Genomic DNA, 19,672 nt, shown 5'->3' with positions numbered 1-19,672 from the left:
AACTTAAGCAAGTATGATATACTATGGCTATCACAAGGCAGGAATGTTTTTCTTTCAGAGTGGAGATACTAAGAAATATTAGGTCATATTAAGCTGGAATAATAAATTATGTGATGTTTTAAAAGTATATATAGAACAAATCACTTTTAAATGATTACTTTCTATTAACAACAAACTGATATATTTTATTTAACATCAGAGGTTCTGAAATGATGGTAATCCAAAGTTCATAAATCATGAAACTTCTTATTATAGTATATTTTTAAGTAGTAGGAATATTATACGCCCCATCCCCATTTCTTTGAAATGGAAATGATCATGTCTGTGATGAACTACATAATATTTGCATTTTTCAGAAACAGCTTACTATCACAGGACAATAACAAATATACATATGTCAGGTTATTATAAAAATAGTAACTATGAAAGATAAGGATGATTCAGATAACTTTGTGGAACTGAAAAGACAGTGTATTCTGTGTAATCTTCTTCGAACATTTTGAGAAACACTCCACGTCAAATCAGGAATATTTTATAGTTATAACAATTTGTTGGTTACTCAGCTTCTAAAAAAAGCACTAAAACTAACTGTAGGAGAAAACATTAGCATAGGTTTCTCTCCCTTCAACTAATACTTGTGTTTGCTCTTCTTTTTTAATTTCTAATTTTTAGGAACTAAGATACATTAGAAATATAGCATTTATTTTAGTAAAACCTTCAGTCGTATTTCAAAATACAGTTTTGAGTAAAAGCATTATCTATATGGATAAAATACTTTGTCCATGATCATTAACTTCCTATTTCATTTTACTTATGGCATGTGAAATTCTTGCTATTCCAAGATGAATATCTAAAGTAAACCAACCAAGAATAAATTCAACCCAAATTAATCTATGCTTAAAGATAATATAACACATTTTTAAAAACAAACAAAACTCCACTAAACCCACTGTTTTCAGTCAGAAGACATTTTTCAGTGGGTCTTATTATTTATGTAAATTTTTCACTTTTCTTAGCTGTAAGACATTTTCCTGAACACATTTAGACTTCTATAGAGATTATAAAATTCTTGAACACCCATACTATTTTGGGGCCAAGTGTCCTTTGTGTAAAGAACATGTCACATCAGGCTGAGTTCTAAAATGAACTTACTCCATTCTTAGGTTTTTCCTCTACTACTGGATAGGAGCCAAGAGGCCCCTGGAAGCGTTTTGGCAACACTGTGTTACTTACGGGTGAGAGGCAGGCTAGCATTGGTTGTGCCGAGCTTGTTGGCAGCCACACAAGTATAGTTGCCGAAGTGCTCCTGGGTCACGTTGGTAACCGTGAGAATGGATCTTGTGCTAAAATTTTGAATTATAATTCCTTGTTGGCCATTGAAGAGCCTAGAAGACAAAATAAACTCTAGGTAAATATGTATTGTGAATACCATTTTCATTTTTATCTTAGATGGGGTTGTCATGGCAACCCATAGACAGTTTTGACTACACTGGTGTTAGCCTATAACGTGATAATGGTGCAATTATACTTCCCTTACATTAGTAGATATTGGGGAGGAGAGGTTGTATGATAGCCGTAGACTGTTCCTATGGGATTATTTGCGCTATAGAACCAATTGATCTTAGATATCCACATGTCTTATTCATATACTGATTTGTATTTTACAAAATTAAACACAACCAAGACAATGGCATCTCATCTGTTAAAGTCAAGAAAAAGTAAAAGGAATTAAATATAACTATTCCATTAAAAACACAAACTGATGGTTTCTAACAAGCTGGCTAGGATAGGTCTAGGCCATTTCAGATGATATTATTAGATAACTCCCATGAAAGTTAACCCTATGACTGTGATAGGGTGGTTCTAAGTCCAGCATCAACACCACTTTACTGCTGCTAAGTATAACCCAGATAGATGACTTCGTGTTAAATCTGGAAAAAGGCACCAGTATAGTATCGAGGATATCATTTAACGTTGAGTTTCATTTCTGCCACATTTTAGGAATGTGCCTGGGAAAGTCCTTTAACCTTTCCGGGCCTCCATATAGGATTCAGTTTTACCTGATTCCACTCTGACTACTCCACAATCTCTCTCCAAACTTACCATCAGAGGCCCTCACTCTTAAATAGGCTGGCATAATTTTACCATTTTCAATGCTCGACATGCCCACTCCTGCTTCACTCCTTTCCTGATTCTGCATCCAATGGTCATCATCCCCTTTTATCTCCACCAGCCAGATCCCTCCCTCCTCATTTAGGTCTGACCTAACTCCTATCTCTCTTTCTCTTATGCTCCTTAAATGACTCTCTTGTCTCTCTCTCTCTGCATATTTCTCTCCAAATTCTTGTGGGATTTATAAAACCAAAACCACATTTTTGCATTGTTCTCTCTAGCAGTTTCCATGCACACAAGTCTTTTCAGCCCCCCAAATATTGAATTGTTTTAAATTCCTCAAAAGGCAGAGCCATATGGACATACTTTATTTTATATCTGAGTCCTACATAGCACTTAATAGTGGCATCCTACCTATATAATAAATAGTTCATAGGTCAATGTAGTCCAGGTGACAACCCCACAACACAGGGATTGGTAAGCTGCCTTCAGTGGCCTCTTAAAGAAATTCTCTCCCTGAATATGAATTCTTCTATAATAGGGATGCCAACCAGACAATAATTTCTTTCTAACTAAGCCCAAAGTTTATTGGGGAAAAGATGTGCTGATCACAATATGGGCTATGTAAGGTCATAGCCCAAATGGCATGTTAGTTTTTCGTCTTTAATGTGTTCAAGTTTAGTACTAAGTATTTCTTGAATCATGAAGATGTTAATAAATGGCATTCCCCTGAGAGTTTAGGTTGAATGCCTTTGCATTAGGTTATGTGACTTGCATCTGAATTTAGATAAAATATACGGTAGTTAAATGCAGATTAAAATAAGCGGCCATGCTTGGTTACTCTGGGAATTACTTATGTTTCATGTAATAGCTGAATTTGGCTTATCCAAAACTCAAACTTTAATCAGATTAATAAAACTTTGAGTTGAATAAACATTGAAAAACTTTAACTTGAGCAATAAACCTAATGATCTCCAACTCTGACACAAGAAAATAGGGCACAAAATATCAAAGATATGGCAGTTTTTATTCCTCTGTCTCATATTGCAAATTTATCAACAATTATGATAAAGCCCATGGTGATTATTGCATATTTTTCTGTGTCACACTAATAACTTTATTTTTAACCAATTAGTATATGTTATATGTAAAAATTCACATTCATTGCCCTGAGAGCTTCAGCATTATGGCTCAAATCAATTTGCCCATGTCTATGCTGCAGACACATTTTCTCCAGAAGACTCAGAAACTCCCCAGACTACTAAATCCTCATTGTGTCCTATCTACCAAAACTAAGATACATTTTGCTGCTAAAGCGTTGAGAAGAAATTAGTCAGGGTCTTCATTTGGATAGACTCTCGAGAGAAAATCTCAAAGGAGTATATTTAGTTACTTCACAGCACTGTTTATGTTTCTTATGGCTGTCTGTCTAAGTTGGCTTCCAATTCTCTGCTCTTTAATGTATCTGAAGGCAAAGCCCCAGATGTTGCTAAATCACGCAGTGTATGCATGCTCTGTATGCGTAGGCCCATTTTTGGCCTCTGGCCAGCAGTGCTATGTGCATCCTTCCCAGAGTGGCACATCAGTGGCATATTAGCAGCTGCAACCCCTGCTGCTCCCATCAGCCTGGCAGGTGATTATAGCCAATAAAAAAGAAAAGTGTCATCCCTAGGGGGATTTTCTGTCCTCTAGAGAAAGCTACCTCTCTGAGATTACTTAGCATGCTAAAGCTTACTTTCTTCTATAGTTGGGTGTTTTAGAAGTGCTGACTCCTCAAACATCATTTAAGAACCTATCTTCACCTAGTAGATGGCTGGGATAGCTTTTCCAAAGCTGATCTTAAGGGAGACCGACTTCTGAGATAGTATATATCTCTGGAGGGTATATTTCTATGATTTTTCTCCAAGGATCCTGGCCAGGCGGTACTTTCTCAGCTATTCAAATCAATTCTGAAAATAGTCATTAAATTGCTACAAAGATGAGTTCTATGCTAGGTGATTAGGGACTAGGCTGGGCAATACATGATCTTTGAATATTTCTGAAGGCCCTTGAGAAGGTCAAAGCTGAGGAAAAGAATCAGACATATGAACAGGTGTTTACAACAAAAGGTATTTTAGTCATGATGGTGACTCTGTTATGATGATTACATCTTAGTTACTGGATATAGAAATTTAAGCCACGCTTAGAAGTCCCATCATGTATGGTCCTAATGTAATTTCACTCCTTGACTAAAAACAAATAATAAAAAAGTTCTTTAAGTGATGGCACTTTTTTCTTTATGAAACATATTTATTCCAATATGGTTGGGTATAATTATATTTTCTGTAAAGAGAATCATTCTTTTTCTTAATAAAAAACATATATTTGACAAATTAAATTGTTATTCTGTGTTACAGAAAACTCTTGATAGGCTTCAAGCATGCACATATGAGCCAGCTCAAAGAATGGCCCTGGCCCCACTGGATTTTTCATATCCATCCCAGACTTGTTTGAAACCAGACTTCCTTGCATCAGTGATGTGAACTTTGAAAGTGACAACTCAAGCAATAGTTCACAATACACCTTGCAATAAAACCAGAGAACTAAATCCAGAAAATTGCCTTCTTTGGAGTTCTTTCTCTCTTTTCCCTAAATACTTAACTCTTTCAAGTTCTAAGAGAAGCATTCTTGTATTGACTTACATTATAGAATGAGAGATGTTTTCCTATAGTCCCTCCACTCAAAAAGGGAGAAACTAATCCTGTTGAGCTAGGGGTTAAATATGGCGTTCCTTTCCTCAGCAGCACATGGTGCTTGCTTAGAAATGCCTGGCCATTCTTATTTTTTGCATTTTTACCATTCAGTGGACCCCATGGCTATATAAGATCCTTCTGTTACTATGAACCATGCTGTCCTCCACTCTCTGCCACTAATAAGAGTTTGTTCCATACTGCTATGATCTGAATGTTTGTGTCCTCCCAAAATTCATATGTTGAAATCCTAACCCCTACAGGTGATTGTATTAGTAGGTGGGGGTCTTTGGGAGGTGCTTAAAATTCACGCAGGTGGAACTCTCATGAATAGAATTAGGGCCTTATAAAAGAGGCTCCAGAGAGATTCCCAGACCCTTCTGCCATATGAGGATACACCGAGAAGTCTGTGACCAAGATGAGGGCCCTCACCAGACCATGCTGGCATCCTGATCTTAGACTTAAGTCTCTAGAACTGTGAGATGAATTTCGGCTGTTCACAGGCTACTTAGTCAGTGGTATTTTGTTATAGCAGCTCTAAACGACTAAGACACATACCGAGGACCATTGCCCTCACTCATCTTCCTTCTTGCTAATGCCTCATAAATCTGTGAACTGCGGGCATAAGCGACACAGCCTGACCAGCTAACTAGTTCTGAAGTAGAATAGCTCCTTATATTTTCAAGTGTCAGTCAGAAGTAGCATATCGAAAGTATGCTAATAACTAGGGATACTTCTATTTCTGATTCATGAAATGTTCACAGACTTTATAACCATAATCTCTCTCAGGCAGTGGCTATCTGGGATGGCTAGAAGAATCCACAGCAACATCACAACAGCAAAACTGACCACACAGCCATTGGCACTGATTGTTGAGATTGCAAAAATAAATGGAGCAGCTACACCAGACCTTATTCATTTTATGTATAAATCCAACCTCACTACATATTTTGGACCTATTTTTTACTATCTGCCTTTCTAGGTCATATGTAGCAATAAATATTTCCAGAGAAACAAAACCTTCAGGTGCAAATAGTCACAGAAAGACTTCATTGCTAACATAGGAAATATATATGAGTGTATCAGACAACAACATTTAAAATATTAAAATAACTTAGAATAGGGGTTGGGAGAGGTATTCTCAAATGATGATAGGTCTTTTGTTAGACTAGAATTACAAGGGCATGTGATAATATATCATATTATATAATTGGATAAGATTAATATGGTCTTATTAACTGATCTTTGGGTAGTAGCATGGCAGAGATGGAAGACAGTAGAGGAAGGAAGGTAGTTCTTGAATCATAAGAGTTATATTTACAAAGAAAAGAAATGTTACTTCCAATAATAAATTGCAGGCTTGTGGAGTTCCAAGAGATAGTTTGAACTAAAGATAGAACTCAAAAAAAGAGCTTTAGAAAAAGTCATGGGTGATGGCAGAACTCTGATATAGTCTTAATGGAAATGAAGTTTTATTTGGTCATTAAATGATGATAAATGCCTCTGATGATTGAGGCACTGACTTAGGGACCAAAGTAAAAAAGACAAATATGACACAGTTACTACCTAAAGCACCTTATCTACACCTGAAAATCCAGAGATGACATTATAGGACCTTGCACAACACGTCTCAAAATGCCTCTCTCAACAATAAAGAGTTCTAGCTTATATATATTTTGGCTCTGAATCATGGCCGTATTTCTCATCTTTTCAATGTGAGCAGGAATGCTTTATGCATGTAAAAAATGTTAGCTGTTCTCAGCACATTTATGACCGAAGTAATCTAACACTAAAAAATCTCAACACTGTGCAAGAAAAGTTTGGTGTTAAGAGTGTGGGAAATTGATATTCACAGAACATTTAAGCACTTTCAAATGTATATCAACTAATCTTCAGAGCAACCTTAGGAGGTAAATTTTATTACTCCCATTGTACAGATAAGAAAAAAAAAGTTAAAAAGATTACATTAATTTATATTCCACCATCTGATAAATGGTAAAGCCAAAATTCAAGTTCAGGTCTTCTGACTATTACTATTCTCCCAAAGTAGCAATTGGTATGCAAATCACCAAGTAGAATCCAGGGTATTGTATTTGAGTTTGGAGAGACAAATCAGAAATCATGGATGATGCAAGGAAATCAAGTCAAGCCGGGGAATAAAACCCATGGAGCTGAATAACCAAGTAGCATGTGGCATCCGTGCCAGGAAAGCCAGGTCCAATCCATGGGGTGACTCTAATGGGGTAGAAAGTCAAACAAAAATGGAAGGTTCAGTTCAGCCAGCTATCTGGAGATTTCCCTGGACCAGAGGCACTTAACTATCTATTTGGGGCTTAGTTATGCCCATCAGTGCCGCCTCTCACAACAGCTGTCTTTAGCCTCCAATAGAGTCAGCCTTTCAGGTTACTTACAGTCCCGAGATGAGAAGCATGAAATGCACTCTCGCTTCCCTTCCTCCTCAAACCACCTCCCCCGACACACACACCTTCAGCATCAATTATTGTTTGTTTCTTCCCCTAGGTTCACTAAATATTTGGGTGGTAGTAAATCTCTCCCCATAGTGTAGATGCAGAATATAGTCAAGAATGGCAGAAAAATACTACCTAGACGAGTGGCAAGAATGCAATATTTTTAAATAAGTCCAAAATTGACTCTACAGCTCAAGTTCTAGTGATGCTATGCAGTTGTGTTCTCTCTGACTTGGTCAAATCATCATCATAACATCAAATACAGTCATATTTCGCTTAACAACAAGGATACATTTGAGAAATGCGTTGTTAGGCAATTCCATTGTGCGAACATAACAGAGTGTACTTACACAAACCTAGATGGTAAACCCTATTACACACCTAGGCTATATGGTACTAACCTTATGGGACCACTGTCCTACATGTGGCCTCTCATTGAATGAAATGTCATTATGCGTCCATGACTGTACTTCTCTCTGTAACACCATTTTGCTTGTAAGTTTTCATATATTTTTGTAACTTTTGATTACTGCCCACATTTCTCATTAGAGTGTAAATACATTAAGGCAATGTTCCTGCTGGTTTTGTTATTCATTGTATTCCAAGCACATAGTATAGTGCAGGGAACTTAATAGGGACACAGTAAGTAATTGTTGCATGCTTGACTGAATAAATTATGCTTTCACATTTTTGTAATTCTTAGTTTTTTCATCTGTGAAATGGGAAAAATGAATCCAATCTCGAAGTGTTGATATAAGAATGTTTTTGAAGTTATATAAAATGTAATATCTATGCACATATACATACCAAAATGAGGTAGGCACTAGATATATGACAGCTGTTATTATTGTTGAATGATAGGGTCTGTTTCTTAGACAGAACAGATACATTTCCTCTCAGAGGGCAGCAAAATATTAAATATTGAGCATACAGGAAATTATTTTTAAAGAAAATATGTAGGAGAGTGACTGAAAATATCATTGCATCGTGATTTCAAGATGTGCCCAACTCAGTATCAATTACACGAGCGTTATCAACCTCCTCTGGGTTCTTCACAGTTGTGCAGGGTAGATAAAAAAAAATAAAAGTAAAAAGGAGGAGGAGTAAGAACTGCTAAAAACCAGACAGGAATGAAAATTTATGTGAACATGCTGCTATAGCAACCTATTGGTTTACTGTGTTGCTTTGTACATAAGGCTTGAAAACAATATGAGATCATTTACTCCTAGGAACAGACTGAAGAATATCATGCATCACTGTCTTAGCCCCAAGGGGTATCTATCTTTAGCGGCACATTTGAATAAATTAATGCTATTATAATATATTAGGACACTTTAAAGATTTTAGACTTTATTAGGCTATTTAAAATGTAGGTCTTGTTTACTTTATCAATTTTAATGAAATTAATAATTTTTGATTAGAGACCTTTGGGTTGCCTTACTTGTGACAGTCTTATTTGCACAGGGATGATATTGCCTTTTAACCCTACATCAAATAAACAAAGGCCACAGTGCAGGTGTCAATCCTCTCCTGAGTGCAGTAAGACTTGTATCCCTGACAACCTGGCCTATGACTGGATTTCTCCTCTCTGCTTGAACTGCTTTTCTAATATCAATGTGCCCAGGATTTTAATGTCAAATTTCATCCCACAATATACCAACACAACCATTTTGCAGCGACAACATTCACAAAAAAGAAATCCTGGAAAGTCAGCATTGAGCCCCAGAAACCAGCTTCCTTTTCGTAATCATATATTGGGTGTACAGTGTCCCACAATCTAAGGTGACAGGACACATTTGTGCTAATAGTGTCTTATCAATTTGAAAGTGTATTAAAATAAAAATGGCTCTACTTTATTATTATTAAAAGGCCACAACTTATTCTTGCAATAGAGTGTGTTCCAAACACCATGTTAGATGGCGGGAACACAACGGTGAACAGGGCAGTATCCTCACTCCCAGGTAGATTAAAGATTAGGAGGGGAGACGAACAAGTAAAAAAGTTGAGTATAGTTTAAAAAGTGGTGTGATAGAGGTGAGCACCTGGGAGTACATCCGGAAAGCTTCCTCTCCTAGTAGAAAAGGCTCAGGGTCGTTTTCTGAGAGAAGGTAACATCTGAATTGACACTAACAGACTAGCGGAAGACAGCCAGCCAAGGGTAGCCAGGGATGGGTGTATGTGTGGAAGGGGCTTATAAGCAAAGTGGCCAACACGTGAAGTGGCCTGAAAGACAGAGCTCATGTTACAGTTTGGGATCTAAAATACTTCAGGATGGCTAAAGCCTCTATAGTGAGAAATTAGAATGGGAAGATTCATAGCCACAGAGGCAGAATACGAAGGCCTCCCACGCTATAATGTGGCGTTAGGACTTTTTAGAAACAATCAAGAACCACTGAAGGGATTCAAGTATATCAAGGGATAAGATCAAGGGATATCAAGTATATCAAGGGACTATGAATTTTAAGAACACAACCCAAATCCGACTGTTTACTGGTGGACTGTGTCTGCAGTATTAACACCTCAATTTCAGTAGGTCCCAAACCAAGCTCAGCATGATCTCTCCCAAATCTCTTTTCCTGTGTTTCAAGCCTCAGCTAATGACTTCACCATTCACCTTGTCATTGATATAGGAAACTTGGAATTACCTTAAAATTGTCCTTTCCTTTTATCTAAACTGAAATATTCAAATACAACCTTTTCTCTCTCTTGCTTTTTCACTGCACAACAAATACTCTAGTTTAAGCCATATTTTATATCTTTCCCATCCATTCCTTCCAACTGCTCTGAGAAACACTTTGTGAAGACAAGGAGTGGATCATTTTACTAGTCTCGAAAAGCCCTTCAATGGCTTCCCAGTGGCTATGAAATCAATCCAAATGTCTTATCATGATATTTAACCCACTCCAAGTCTGGTCCTAAGGTGCCTTTCTAACCATACCTCCTATTATACCTGATTTCAAATCCTGTCCTCCAAGGCATTAAAAAACTCTCCATACAATGCTCATATGACCTTCATCATGTCCTTTCCTGGCCTACGATTATTCTTGACCCCTTACAATGCTTAGAAATACTGCTCATCATTTGGTGCCCAGGGCAAAAGCTACTTTTTCCCTGAAGCATTTGTTAATGCTCTGATTTCAGTTGATTGGACCCTTGCTGTGCACATTCAAGGACTCGACCTAGGGTTCCCTTAGGATCTTCTTGCTTAGTATTTATTTCATTGTGGTGATTTTTATGACATATCCTAAACTCTAAGTCAGGGGATGTAAACTGGAGTTGGTCCACTTTCAATTTTGTTTGACTGGCCCACTGCTTTAAATATAATAATATGTATTTATGTCTCACAGGGACATGTGCTCTCCAGTTCTCAGGAGGTGAAATGCTCCCACTTGTTTCACATATTTACTTTTTACCTCCCTGGCCTTGAATGACAAACTCATCACAGGGATGAGGGAGTTGTACTGATAAGACTTTAGCTATAAAAAGGAGTGAAATGTCATCAGAATGAAATTAATAAAATAATAAATAAATAATAATGAGCTAACATTAGAAATGTAATTTTCTTTAATGCAGGAATTTATTTCCTTTTCAAATTTTTCAAATTATCACACAGACAAGTGCCCAATGCATATTTGTTGAATGAAGAAGTAAAATCTCAGGTCAGCAGAGATCATTTTTAACATGGGGTGTTAATTAGGTTATTTTCAGTCCTCTTCTAAATCAAAATATGTAACTGATTACCCTTGTAAGAATGGCCTTGCAAATGAGAGGATGAGAGAGAGAAAGAGAGAATTAACTCATTTCTAGTCTCTTGTGACTAATCAAAGTTGTGGTGGAAAATTTAGAAGAGGGATATCTTGACACAAGAGTCAGGAAATTAGGGGTTTGTTTTGTTTTTGTTTTTTAAATCACTTTATCGAGGTATGATTGACATATACAAAGCTGTATATATTTAAAATATACAACTCAGTGAGTTAGAAGATAAGTGTATACCCATGAAACCATCATCACCAAGGCCATAAACATATCCATAATCTCCCAAGGCTTCCTCAAAATTAGATTTTACTTCCCATTCTGTACTTCCTTTCAACACATTATTTCACCTTTATGAAACAAAGTTTTTTTTTCGGGCATAATCTAGTTAGAATTATGCAAGGAATGGGTAAGATAGTATACAATGAGTTATATAATATGTGTTATAAGATTGCAAAGCAAGCACGTAGGGTAAAAGTTGCATGTCATTAAAATTGTTCTTGAAAATTCCTTAAACTTCCTTACTTTAAACTAACATACTTTACAAAAATCTCCAAAATGGAGGGCAAGTAACCAAGGTGGGTACAAAGTGATCTGTTGGACTGTGAGAAGAAAATAACAGAATGTCCATTTATGCTGTATTTGTATCTCATCTTTTAAATTTTATCTGTTGTAGGTCATTTAATGTATGCAACATACTAGTTCATAAATGCATATACATTTGCATTTATTGTATGCATATATTGGTAGTTTTTGCTAAGTTTTAAATTTTACTTATAGGGATATACGTTCCAAAAATGTTGTAGACCACTGCTTAACATCATTGTCCATGGTTAAGCACCTAACGACCTAGTTGGCTTTTGTTTTACAACCATGTTATATGAAATACACATCCCCAACATAAGAAGCTCACTTATAATGGAGACATACTCACACTATCAGTGGTATATGTGGATGAAGACTAATTGAAGGATTCGCAAGGTATATGTCTCCCATTGTATGTCTTTCTGAAACTTACATATTCAATAGAGTAACAAGTCCACATCATTTAAATTGTTACTATTATATGTTTATCTCCTTCACTCTGTTTTTATATCTCTCTCATATAGCACCCCATACTTGAAGAGTCGACTCTATATAAGAGGAATGTAAAAGTGTTCACACTTTGAAAAACTACCATATATGAAAATGCTTGAAAATCATGTGTTATACAAATGTAATGTATTCATAACTTTGACATAAATAAATTACATGTAAAACAGCAAAGAGAGGATTACTGAAGATACAGAGAAATATTTTAACTTATTTTTCTGGTTTCCTTGAAAATAAAAGAAGGGAAGAAGACCCTCCCTCTCATATCCCTTCGTCAAAGTGAACAACTCAGATGAAATTTATGGCCTGTCTAGATGATCGGGTAGTAAATATCCAGAATAGGGAAAAGGAGAGGAAAGGTCACTCCACTTCGTTATGATCTCTCAAGTTCATCTCACATCCGTAAAGCCAAGAATGAAAAATCATCATTCCTTAAAGTGAAAACCTAACCTGACTGAAAAAGGTCATCCTACCTCTGTGTAAAGTAACTTGGTGCACTCTATATGGTTGATTTTAGACATTTTCCTATCCATTCAATGGTACCTGTATACATTGTGTACGTATCTGTGCATGCATTTTTATGCACGTAGATAACAAATGCTTTGCAACAAGGTAAAATGGTAATACTCATCACATTTCCTCTGAAGCAGTGGTGTAGACCAAACAATTGCCAGGATTTTAAAATGAGAGATGTGTTGGCATGATGTTTGTTGAAAAGAATAACCTAAAAATGCATAAGCTAAATTTGAAATTTAATGCTTGAAAAAGTCAAAATATTATAGGTTCTCAATGTCAAATACAAATATATATATATATTTTTTTGTTTTGGTGAGGAAGATTGGCTCTGAGCTAACATCTGTTGCCACTCTTCCTCTTTTTGCTTGAGGAAGAGTAGCCCTGAGCTAACATCTTGTGCCAGTCTTCCTTTATTTTGTATGTGGGACACTGCCACAGCATGGCTTGATGAGTGGTATAGGTCCACACCCAGGATCCGAACCTGTAAACCCTAGGCTGCCAAAGTGGAGCGCACTGAGCCCAACCACTGCACCACCAGGCCAGCCTCCAAAATATTCCATTTTTTTTAGGTACACATACATTTTTTAACTGATATATTGATAACTTTAATGTTTTATAATATATTTGCTTTTCATTCATGGAGGTAATTTGTATTTACCTCATTTGTAACTTTTGAATCCTTACCTTAAATTACGATGGAAGATTAAAAAAGAAATCCTGTGCCAATTAAAGAATTCCAAAAAGCATTGCTACTATTGGCCATTTGCCTGAAAACAGACAAAGTGAATAAAATATTATTTAAAAAGCCTGGAGCAGTTAAACTCAGCATGAGAAATAAGAAGGTATGTCTTTCTAGGCCACAGGCTTGGATTTGAGGCAATCTAAAATAAGAGGAGGGAATTCAACCAAGCAAGCAAATAGCAAAATTCTGATCTAAGACAAGATGGTAATGCCATCTTCACCAAAGTGATACAAATCCCATATTTTTGCAATACCTATTTAAATGTTAGTCCATTACAATGTAATTTATGTTTTCAGTCTTAATCCTAAGTGAATGTACTGTTCTCAAGCCATAGATTAATTTCATGTCATCAAGGCCATGATCTGCTTAATAGTAATTAATCTGTTCTGAAAGTGTCCTTTCACTGCATATAAGGAGTATATTTCTTCTTATCAACCTTCTCTATTATCAACAAAAAAGTCGGCCGGCCCCATGGCTTAGTGGTTAAGTGCGCACGCTCCGCTGCTGGCAGCCCGGGTTCGGATCCGTGGCATGCACCGATGCACCGCTTCTCTGGCAATGCTGAGGCTGAGTCCCACATATAGCAACTAGAAGGATGTGCAACTATGACATACAACAATCTACTGGGGCTTTGGGGAGAAAAAGGGAAAAAAAGGAGGAGGATTAGCATGGATGTTAGCTCAGGGCTGATCTTCCTCACAAAAAAAAAAAAAAAGTTTAAAATTTTGGCTTTCTATATAATTCAACTCTGAACTCTGATTTTCCCAATATTTAAATGCATATGGAGTAAAATTAAGTCTGTTAGGACTGTCCCGACCAGGTATGCTGAAAGAGACTACACTGTCAAAAAAATGATCATTTTATCTCAAGGAATAATATTTTAATAACAAGTACGCAATCTTAGTCATTCTCATGATGCTTATCTAAATAGCGCAGTAAACTAAAGGTCAAATGGCTAATGTTTCTAATACAAAAAATAATTACATCATCCATGAGGGAGACAGTCTGGGAGCCATCTTTGAAGACGGCATCTGCTGATTCTCACCTCTTGACATTCATGTCCCCGTGTTGTCCCTCTCACACTGAATAGCGTCATCCTGTGTAACCAATAAGATATTGCAGAAACGACAGAGCATGACTTCTGAGACTAGGTCATAAATAGCTTCTACTTTGCTTTCTCTTGGATTACTCATTCTGGGACAAGTCAACTGCCATGTCGTGAAGATAGTCAAGCAGCCCGATAAAGAGGCCCATATGGTAGTTACCTGAGGCCTTCTGCCAATAACTAGCACTAACTTGCTGGGCATATGAGCGAGCTGCCTTGGAAGCAGATCTTCCAGCCCTAGTCAAGCCTGGTAGGGTGACATCTTGACTTCAACCTGATGAGAGACCCTGCACCATAACTATCCAGCTAAGCTGCTCCCGGATTCCTGACCCACAGCAACTGTTGGAGATAATTAAATGCTTATTGGTTTAAGCTGCTAAGATTTGCGTTAAGTTGTTACTTAGCAATAGATAACTAATACTGGCAATGTATGCAAGGGAAAGAATATGGGCTGAGAGGTTGACAATCTAAAATGTGCCCTGATGGCATCTTTTAAGTTGAGCGCTCTTGAACAGGTTAAGTCTCTTGTGTCTCACTTTTGTCATCAGTAAATTGAGGATAATAAATCTTACCTCACAGAGGTCTGAAGAATAAATAAGATAAAAGAATTTAAAGGACCTGGAAAGTGATTTATCCTCAGTAAGTATTTGTTTCTTTCTTTTCTTTAAATAGTGCTTAATTTTGCAGGGTTTTTTTAGAAGGTTTTCAAGCAGATTATTCCCAGTACACAGAAATAGATTTTACAGGATACAGAAGAACTGTAGGCACAGAAAATACTAGGGATGTTCAGGGACTGCCTCTTTTTTAATTTGTTTGTGTTTTTTTGAATGAAAATCTGGCTTTGAAGTTCTTGATTTAAGAGAGATGAGTTTTTATAAACATTCCCTTAAGTAGAAGTAGAGAAAGTAAGTTATGTCTGAATATTTTTGTAAGCCCCAAGTATAAAAGATCTCTAGGAAATAAAACTCCTCCAGATCTTGTAAAAACTCTGCTCTACTCTGACAGGGTCTCTGACAGCTTCATGCTCCCCTTAGCAATCTTGAGGTCAAGAAAGCTTGGAAATGTGCTGTATCTGTTAATTCTCTGTGTGTTTATCTTGACTCCATTATTTCAATGTCTTTGACTAAATAAATTGGGAAATTATAAGTGAGTGTTTGTACGTACAGTCTTTTATTTTGTTAATTTATAAATGACACGCAATGCCTTTACCCTTGGCATTTAAGATTGATGTTTTCAAATTATTATTTTTTAGATTCTGAGGTGCCATGATCTATAGCAGGTGCCATAGTTTAGAGGTTAAATCCACGGACTCTGTATAAAGATTTGCAAGTATTCCTGGGTTCAAATCCCACCAACTATATGAACTTCTGCAAACTACTTAAAAATACTCTGTGGTTTGGTTTTCCCCAAGCAAAAGGTGAGGATAATAATAGTATCTATCTTATAGGTTTGTTGTGAAAATAAAACGGGTTAATATTGGTTAATGATTTAGAACACCGAATGTCAAACAGGAGGTGCTTGTTGTACAGCTAGTTTTTCGTTTTGATGAGATAAACATTTGAATGGCCTGGGCCCTGAAGGTTCTATGGTAGATCCACTAAGTGAGTATACCAACAACCATTCACAACAAGAATCCTTCCCTCTCCTACTCCTTGGACATACTCAGATTTGCTTTACTATAATTTTGAGAGGAATTTATATATTCTATGGTGTTTGAGAATTTGGATATTTCCTCAAACGTAACCCTAACAAATGATAAATGTATGCTTCACTCTGAAATGAAAATATGTTTGTCTTTGACAAGTGCATTTGATTTTCACAGCTCCTAGATTTTCCTTAGGTGTGTGAGTGTGTTGGGAGGGACATGGATTGGGGAGAATCAATCTATCATTTTTAGCAGTAGTTCTAAACTCCTCTGAAGTCTAATAAAAGCTATAGTTCATCTCCCCAGGAGGAAAAAAAAAATCATAGACGCTCTGACTAGGGATACCAATCGGCCCTTTGCTATATTTGCTAGAGGCCAAGAAAGTGGACTGAGGATTATTGTAGCCTGTTTTGACAATGGTTGCTGAATTTAGGAAAGGGAAAGAGAGAGAGAGATAGTAAAAAAAATCCAGGACATCACTTCACAAAATATTGGAAACAAAACGAACTTTAACAAAGGAGCTCTCACTTGTACTACTTGGAATGATTCTGTTAGTTTTTAAGAAAGGTATGATACAGATTCAAAAGTGACTTTCAAGATATATAAAATAGCTTAAGTCATTATTTAAATTGTGTTTTGTGGAGAACCAGGGATTGGGGGGGCGGGCAGCAAATCCCTTGTTGTTTCAAGGATTTGTTCTAGTCCCAGTAGATGTTCTAATGGAAAGGAGGGTTCTGGGCAGATGGAATTGAGGCTCCATTCACCCCACATCTACCAGAGAAGTGTTACTTTCACAGATATTTCTTATTGGGCTTCCAAATAAGATTGCATTTCAACAAAGGGTTTCATAACTTTCAAGGACTGAGAACCACTCTTCTAGATGTTTGTCCATGTAGACATCCATGTAGACAATCCCAAACCTAAAGCTTCTCTGTCTGGATTATCAGAATCTGAGAAAGGTTATATTGGCAAGTATACAATCTTGTAGGTGCGATGAGGGTGACCACAGACCAAGTTTCTTTAATTCTAACTATATAAAAACATGGGGGCCTCCATGGATCCACAAAAAGGTAGATTTAAAATTAGTAAAAACATTAATTAATTAGTAAAAAGAATTAAAAATCGAACACCCCAAATTATAGAAGAGGTTGCATATAAAATAGCTGCAAAAAAATTCAGGTAAAAACCAGTCAGTTATCCAGAACAACTGAGACAGTTATGGGAACATGCTTTATGTTAAGGCTGATGTTGAAGAGAGAGAATATCTTCCACAAATCCTCTTCTGATTACAGTTTAAGAAACAAAGTACCTGCTTATGTCACATCCATTCTCCTCGTTGGTGGCAATACCTAAGTTCTTATGTGATTTCACCAGTATTTTGTTTAGACGTTTAGCTGTAATTAGTTATGAGCCATGGCACAAGTAAGTAAACCCCATACATCTATGTTGAACAGTATGGAATTGCCAACATTTAGCTTTTTTGATAAAAAAATAAGGCAATTTCATATAGTTCAATTTAACATTTTCTTGAACACATCCTTCCCTAGTTTTGAAGCAAGATGTATACAGTATAGATAACATCCTTCCTCTGCATTACGTCTTCCAGTTAACCCACAGGGGGCCCACTCTTCTTTGATGACTTGATAAGAGAACCTGAAGGGGTAGGAAGGAGCTTACTGGTTGAAAGTAAAGAGACTGCAGTCAAGTCCTGTCTTCCCTTGTTCAACAGCTCTTGCCAAGGCTTTCTGGGGCTTCTCGAGGGGACAATCACATAGAGCTGAAGTGGGATTGCCCCTAAAATCCCCTTGGTTGGTCCTTTAACCATGTATTTTATCTCCTCTCCAGCCCCTTTAGTGAGAGAATATCTAAAACACAGTGTCCTATAAAACAAAATGTTAAAATGTCTCATGGGAGAGGAAGGCAGGTGACAGGATTGAGGCAGGTGACAGGATTCCTCCCTTATCAAGGAAGCAGGCAGAGACAGCAGCCCCAATTGCTTTTGGAGTGCTCTCATGGAAGCAGTGTCCAAGTCCTTTAAGAGCTGGTTTACTTCCCAAGTAAACATGGTCGCCAGCAAAGCAATAGTATGCTGGTTCATGAGGGAGGGGAAGAAATGAAAGGCATCAGTGACGGGAATTCGTGGGCACTTCTGAGATCACATAAACCAAAGTGGACATTTCTTCTGGATGCTGTTAGCTACTCATCCCTCCCACGCGGGCCCCTTCAGTTTGCCTGCCTGCGAGGAGGCTGCTGAAAATTGCTCAAGCCAGTTAAAGAAATGGCTTAAAGTAAGTATCTGAAACACAAACACATTAGCTTAAAGTACTTGAAACACAGTAATAATCACAAAGTCCTTACTTCCTCTCTCCTTTGTACCATTCAAAGGCCGGAGGCGGCACACCTGCACCTTCGCATCTTATCAATCCACTGCGTCCGGGGGCCACAGTGCCAGATTTAATTTCCTGAATCGTAGGAGCAACTGAAAAAGAAACAGACAAAAAAACTGGTGGGTAAGTAAAAATAGTCTTCGGCAGAAATATAACACACATATATTTTTATTCTTTCTATATTCAATGCAATCTTATGCCTGATAGGCCAATGCATCACGTTTTCAGTGTTTTATGCTTCTTATACAAGACTAGTCATATTCTGCTTCATTTTTCAAGTTGGACAATAGATGAATGTTCCCAGGGAGTGCAGAGTAAATGTAGTACATTTCAGCCTTGCTTCCTATTGGAAAACTGGCAGTGTTGAGGGGAACGCTTCATCTGTACTGCAGTCAAAATATACTTCAACAATAGCTCTTGTTTATTGAGTGATCTCGTTTATTGAGAGCCAGTTACTGGGCTAGGGGCTTTATATCCATGATTTCTCACAGTAATACTCTAAGCTAGACAGTATTATCCCAAGCTTACAAATGTGAAAACTGAAGATCAGAGAGGTTAAATAATTTGTCTAAGGTCACACAGCCACTTAGCTGCAGAATTTGGCTATGATGTCAGGTGTCTTGACTCAAAGCCTTAGCTGTTTCAGTACTCTGTGTCTTTCTCTGCCTACTCCCAACGCTTTAGCACTTTAGGGATTTAATTTATGTGGTTTCTTCTACCTGGAATGCTAGTCTTCCCCATTTCCACAGGTTCAAGGCCCAATGTAGGTGTAACCATCTGCACACTCTTCCCTGTTGTTCTGACTGGAAATAGCTTTCCCTTCTCTGAGCAGTTTATTTAAATCTCTCATATCATACTCTTTCTATCTTGTATTGTAATTATTTGTGGGTGTGCCAGGCTTCCTTGTCAGCTGCCTGAAGGCAGGGTAAATATCTGATCCATCTTTGCATATTCAGAGATCAAGGCACAGTGCCTGGCACAACATGATGCTTGAAAAGCTCCTCTGTAGCACAGCCATTCCTTTATTGAGCAAATAGTTACTGAGCCATTAATACAGGCCAGGCACTTCTCAAGGCACAAAGCAGTTCCACTCCCTGACATGATGAAGCTTACATTCTAGATG

General features: G+C 37.3%; 1 protein-coding gene across 2 annotated transcripts in view; it reads right to left on the bottom strand.

The window, feature by feature from the left end:
• Window positions 1–19,672, bottom strand: part of NEGR1 (neuronal growth regulator 1) — an 823,575-nt gene that overhangs the window by 167,839 nt on the left and 636,064 nt on the right. For both annotated transcript variants that reach the window (XM_087449002.1, XM_004431502.3), the window contains exons 5-6: window positions 18,521–18,641; window positions 1,234–1,385 (exon numbers count right to left, since the gene is read on the bottom strand). In XM_087449002.1, coding sequence (XP_087305128.1) covers window positions 1,234–1,385; window positions 18,521–18,641 — 273 coding nt within the window. The remainder of the gene's footprint in view (window positions 1–1,233; window positions 1,386–18,520; window positions 18,642–19,672) is intronic.

The sequence above is a fragment of the Ceratotherium simum genome, chromosome 2, assembly GCF_057802395.1.
Source record: "Ceratotherium simum simum isolate JZ-2026a chromosome 2, ASM5780239v1, whole genome shotgun sequence".
Taxonomy (NCBI): Eukaryota; Metazoa; Chordata; class Mammalia; order Perissodactyla; family Rhinocerotidae; genus Ceratotherium; species Ceratotherium simum.
Note: the sequence above shows the minus strand (reverse complement) of the source record. Positions and strands in the feature narration are given on the sequence as shown.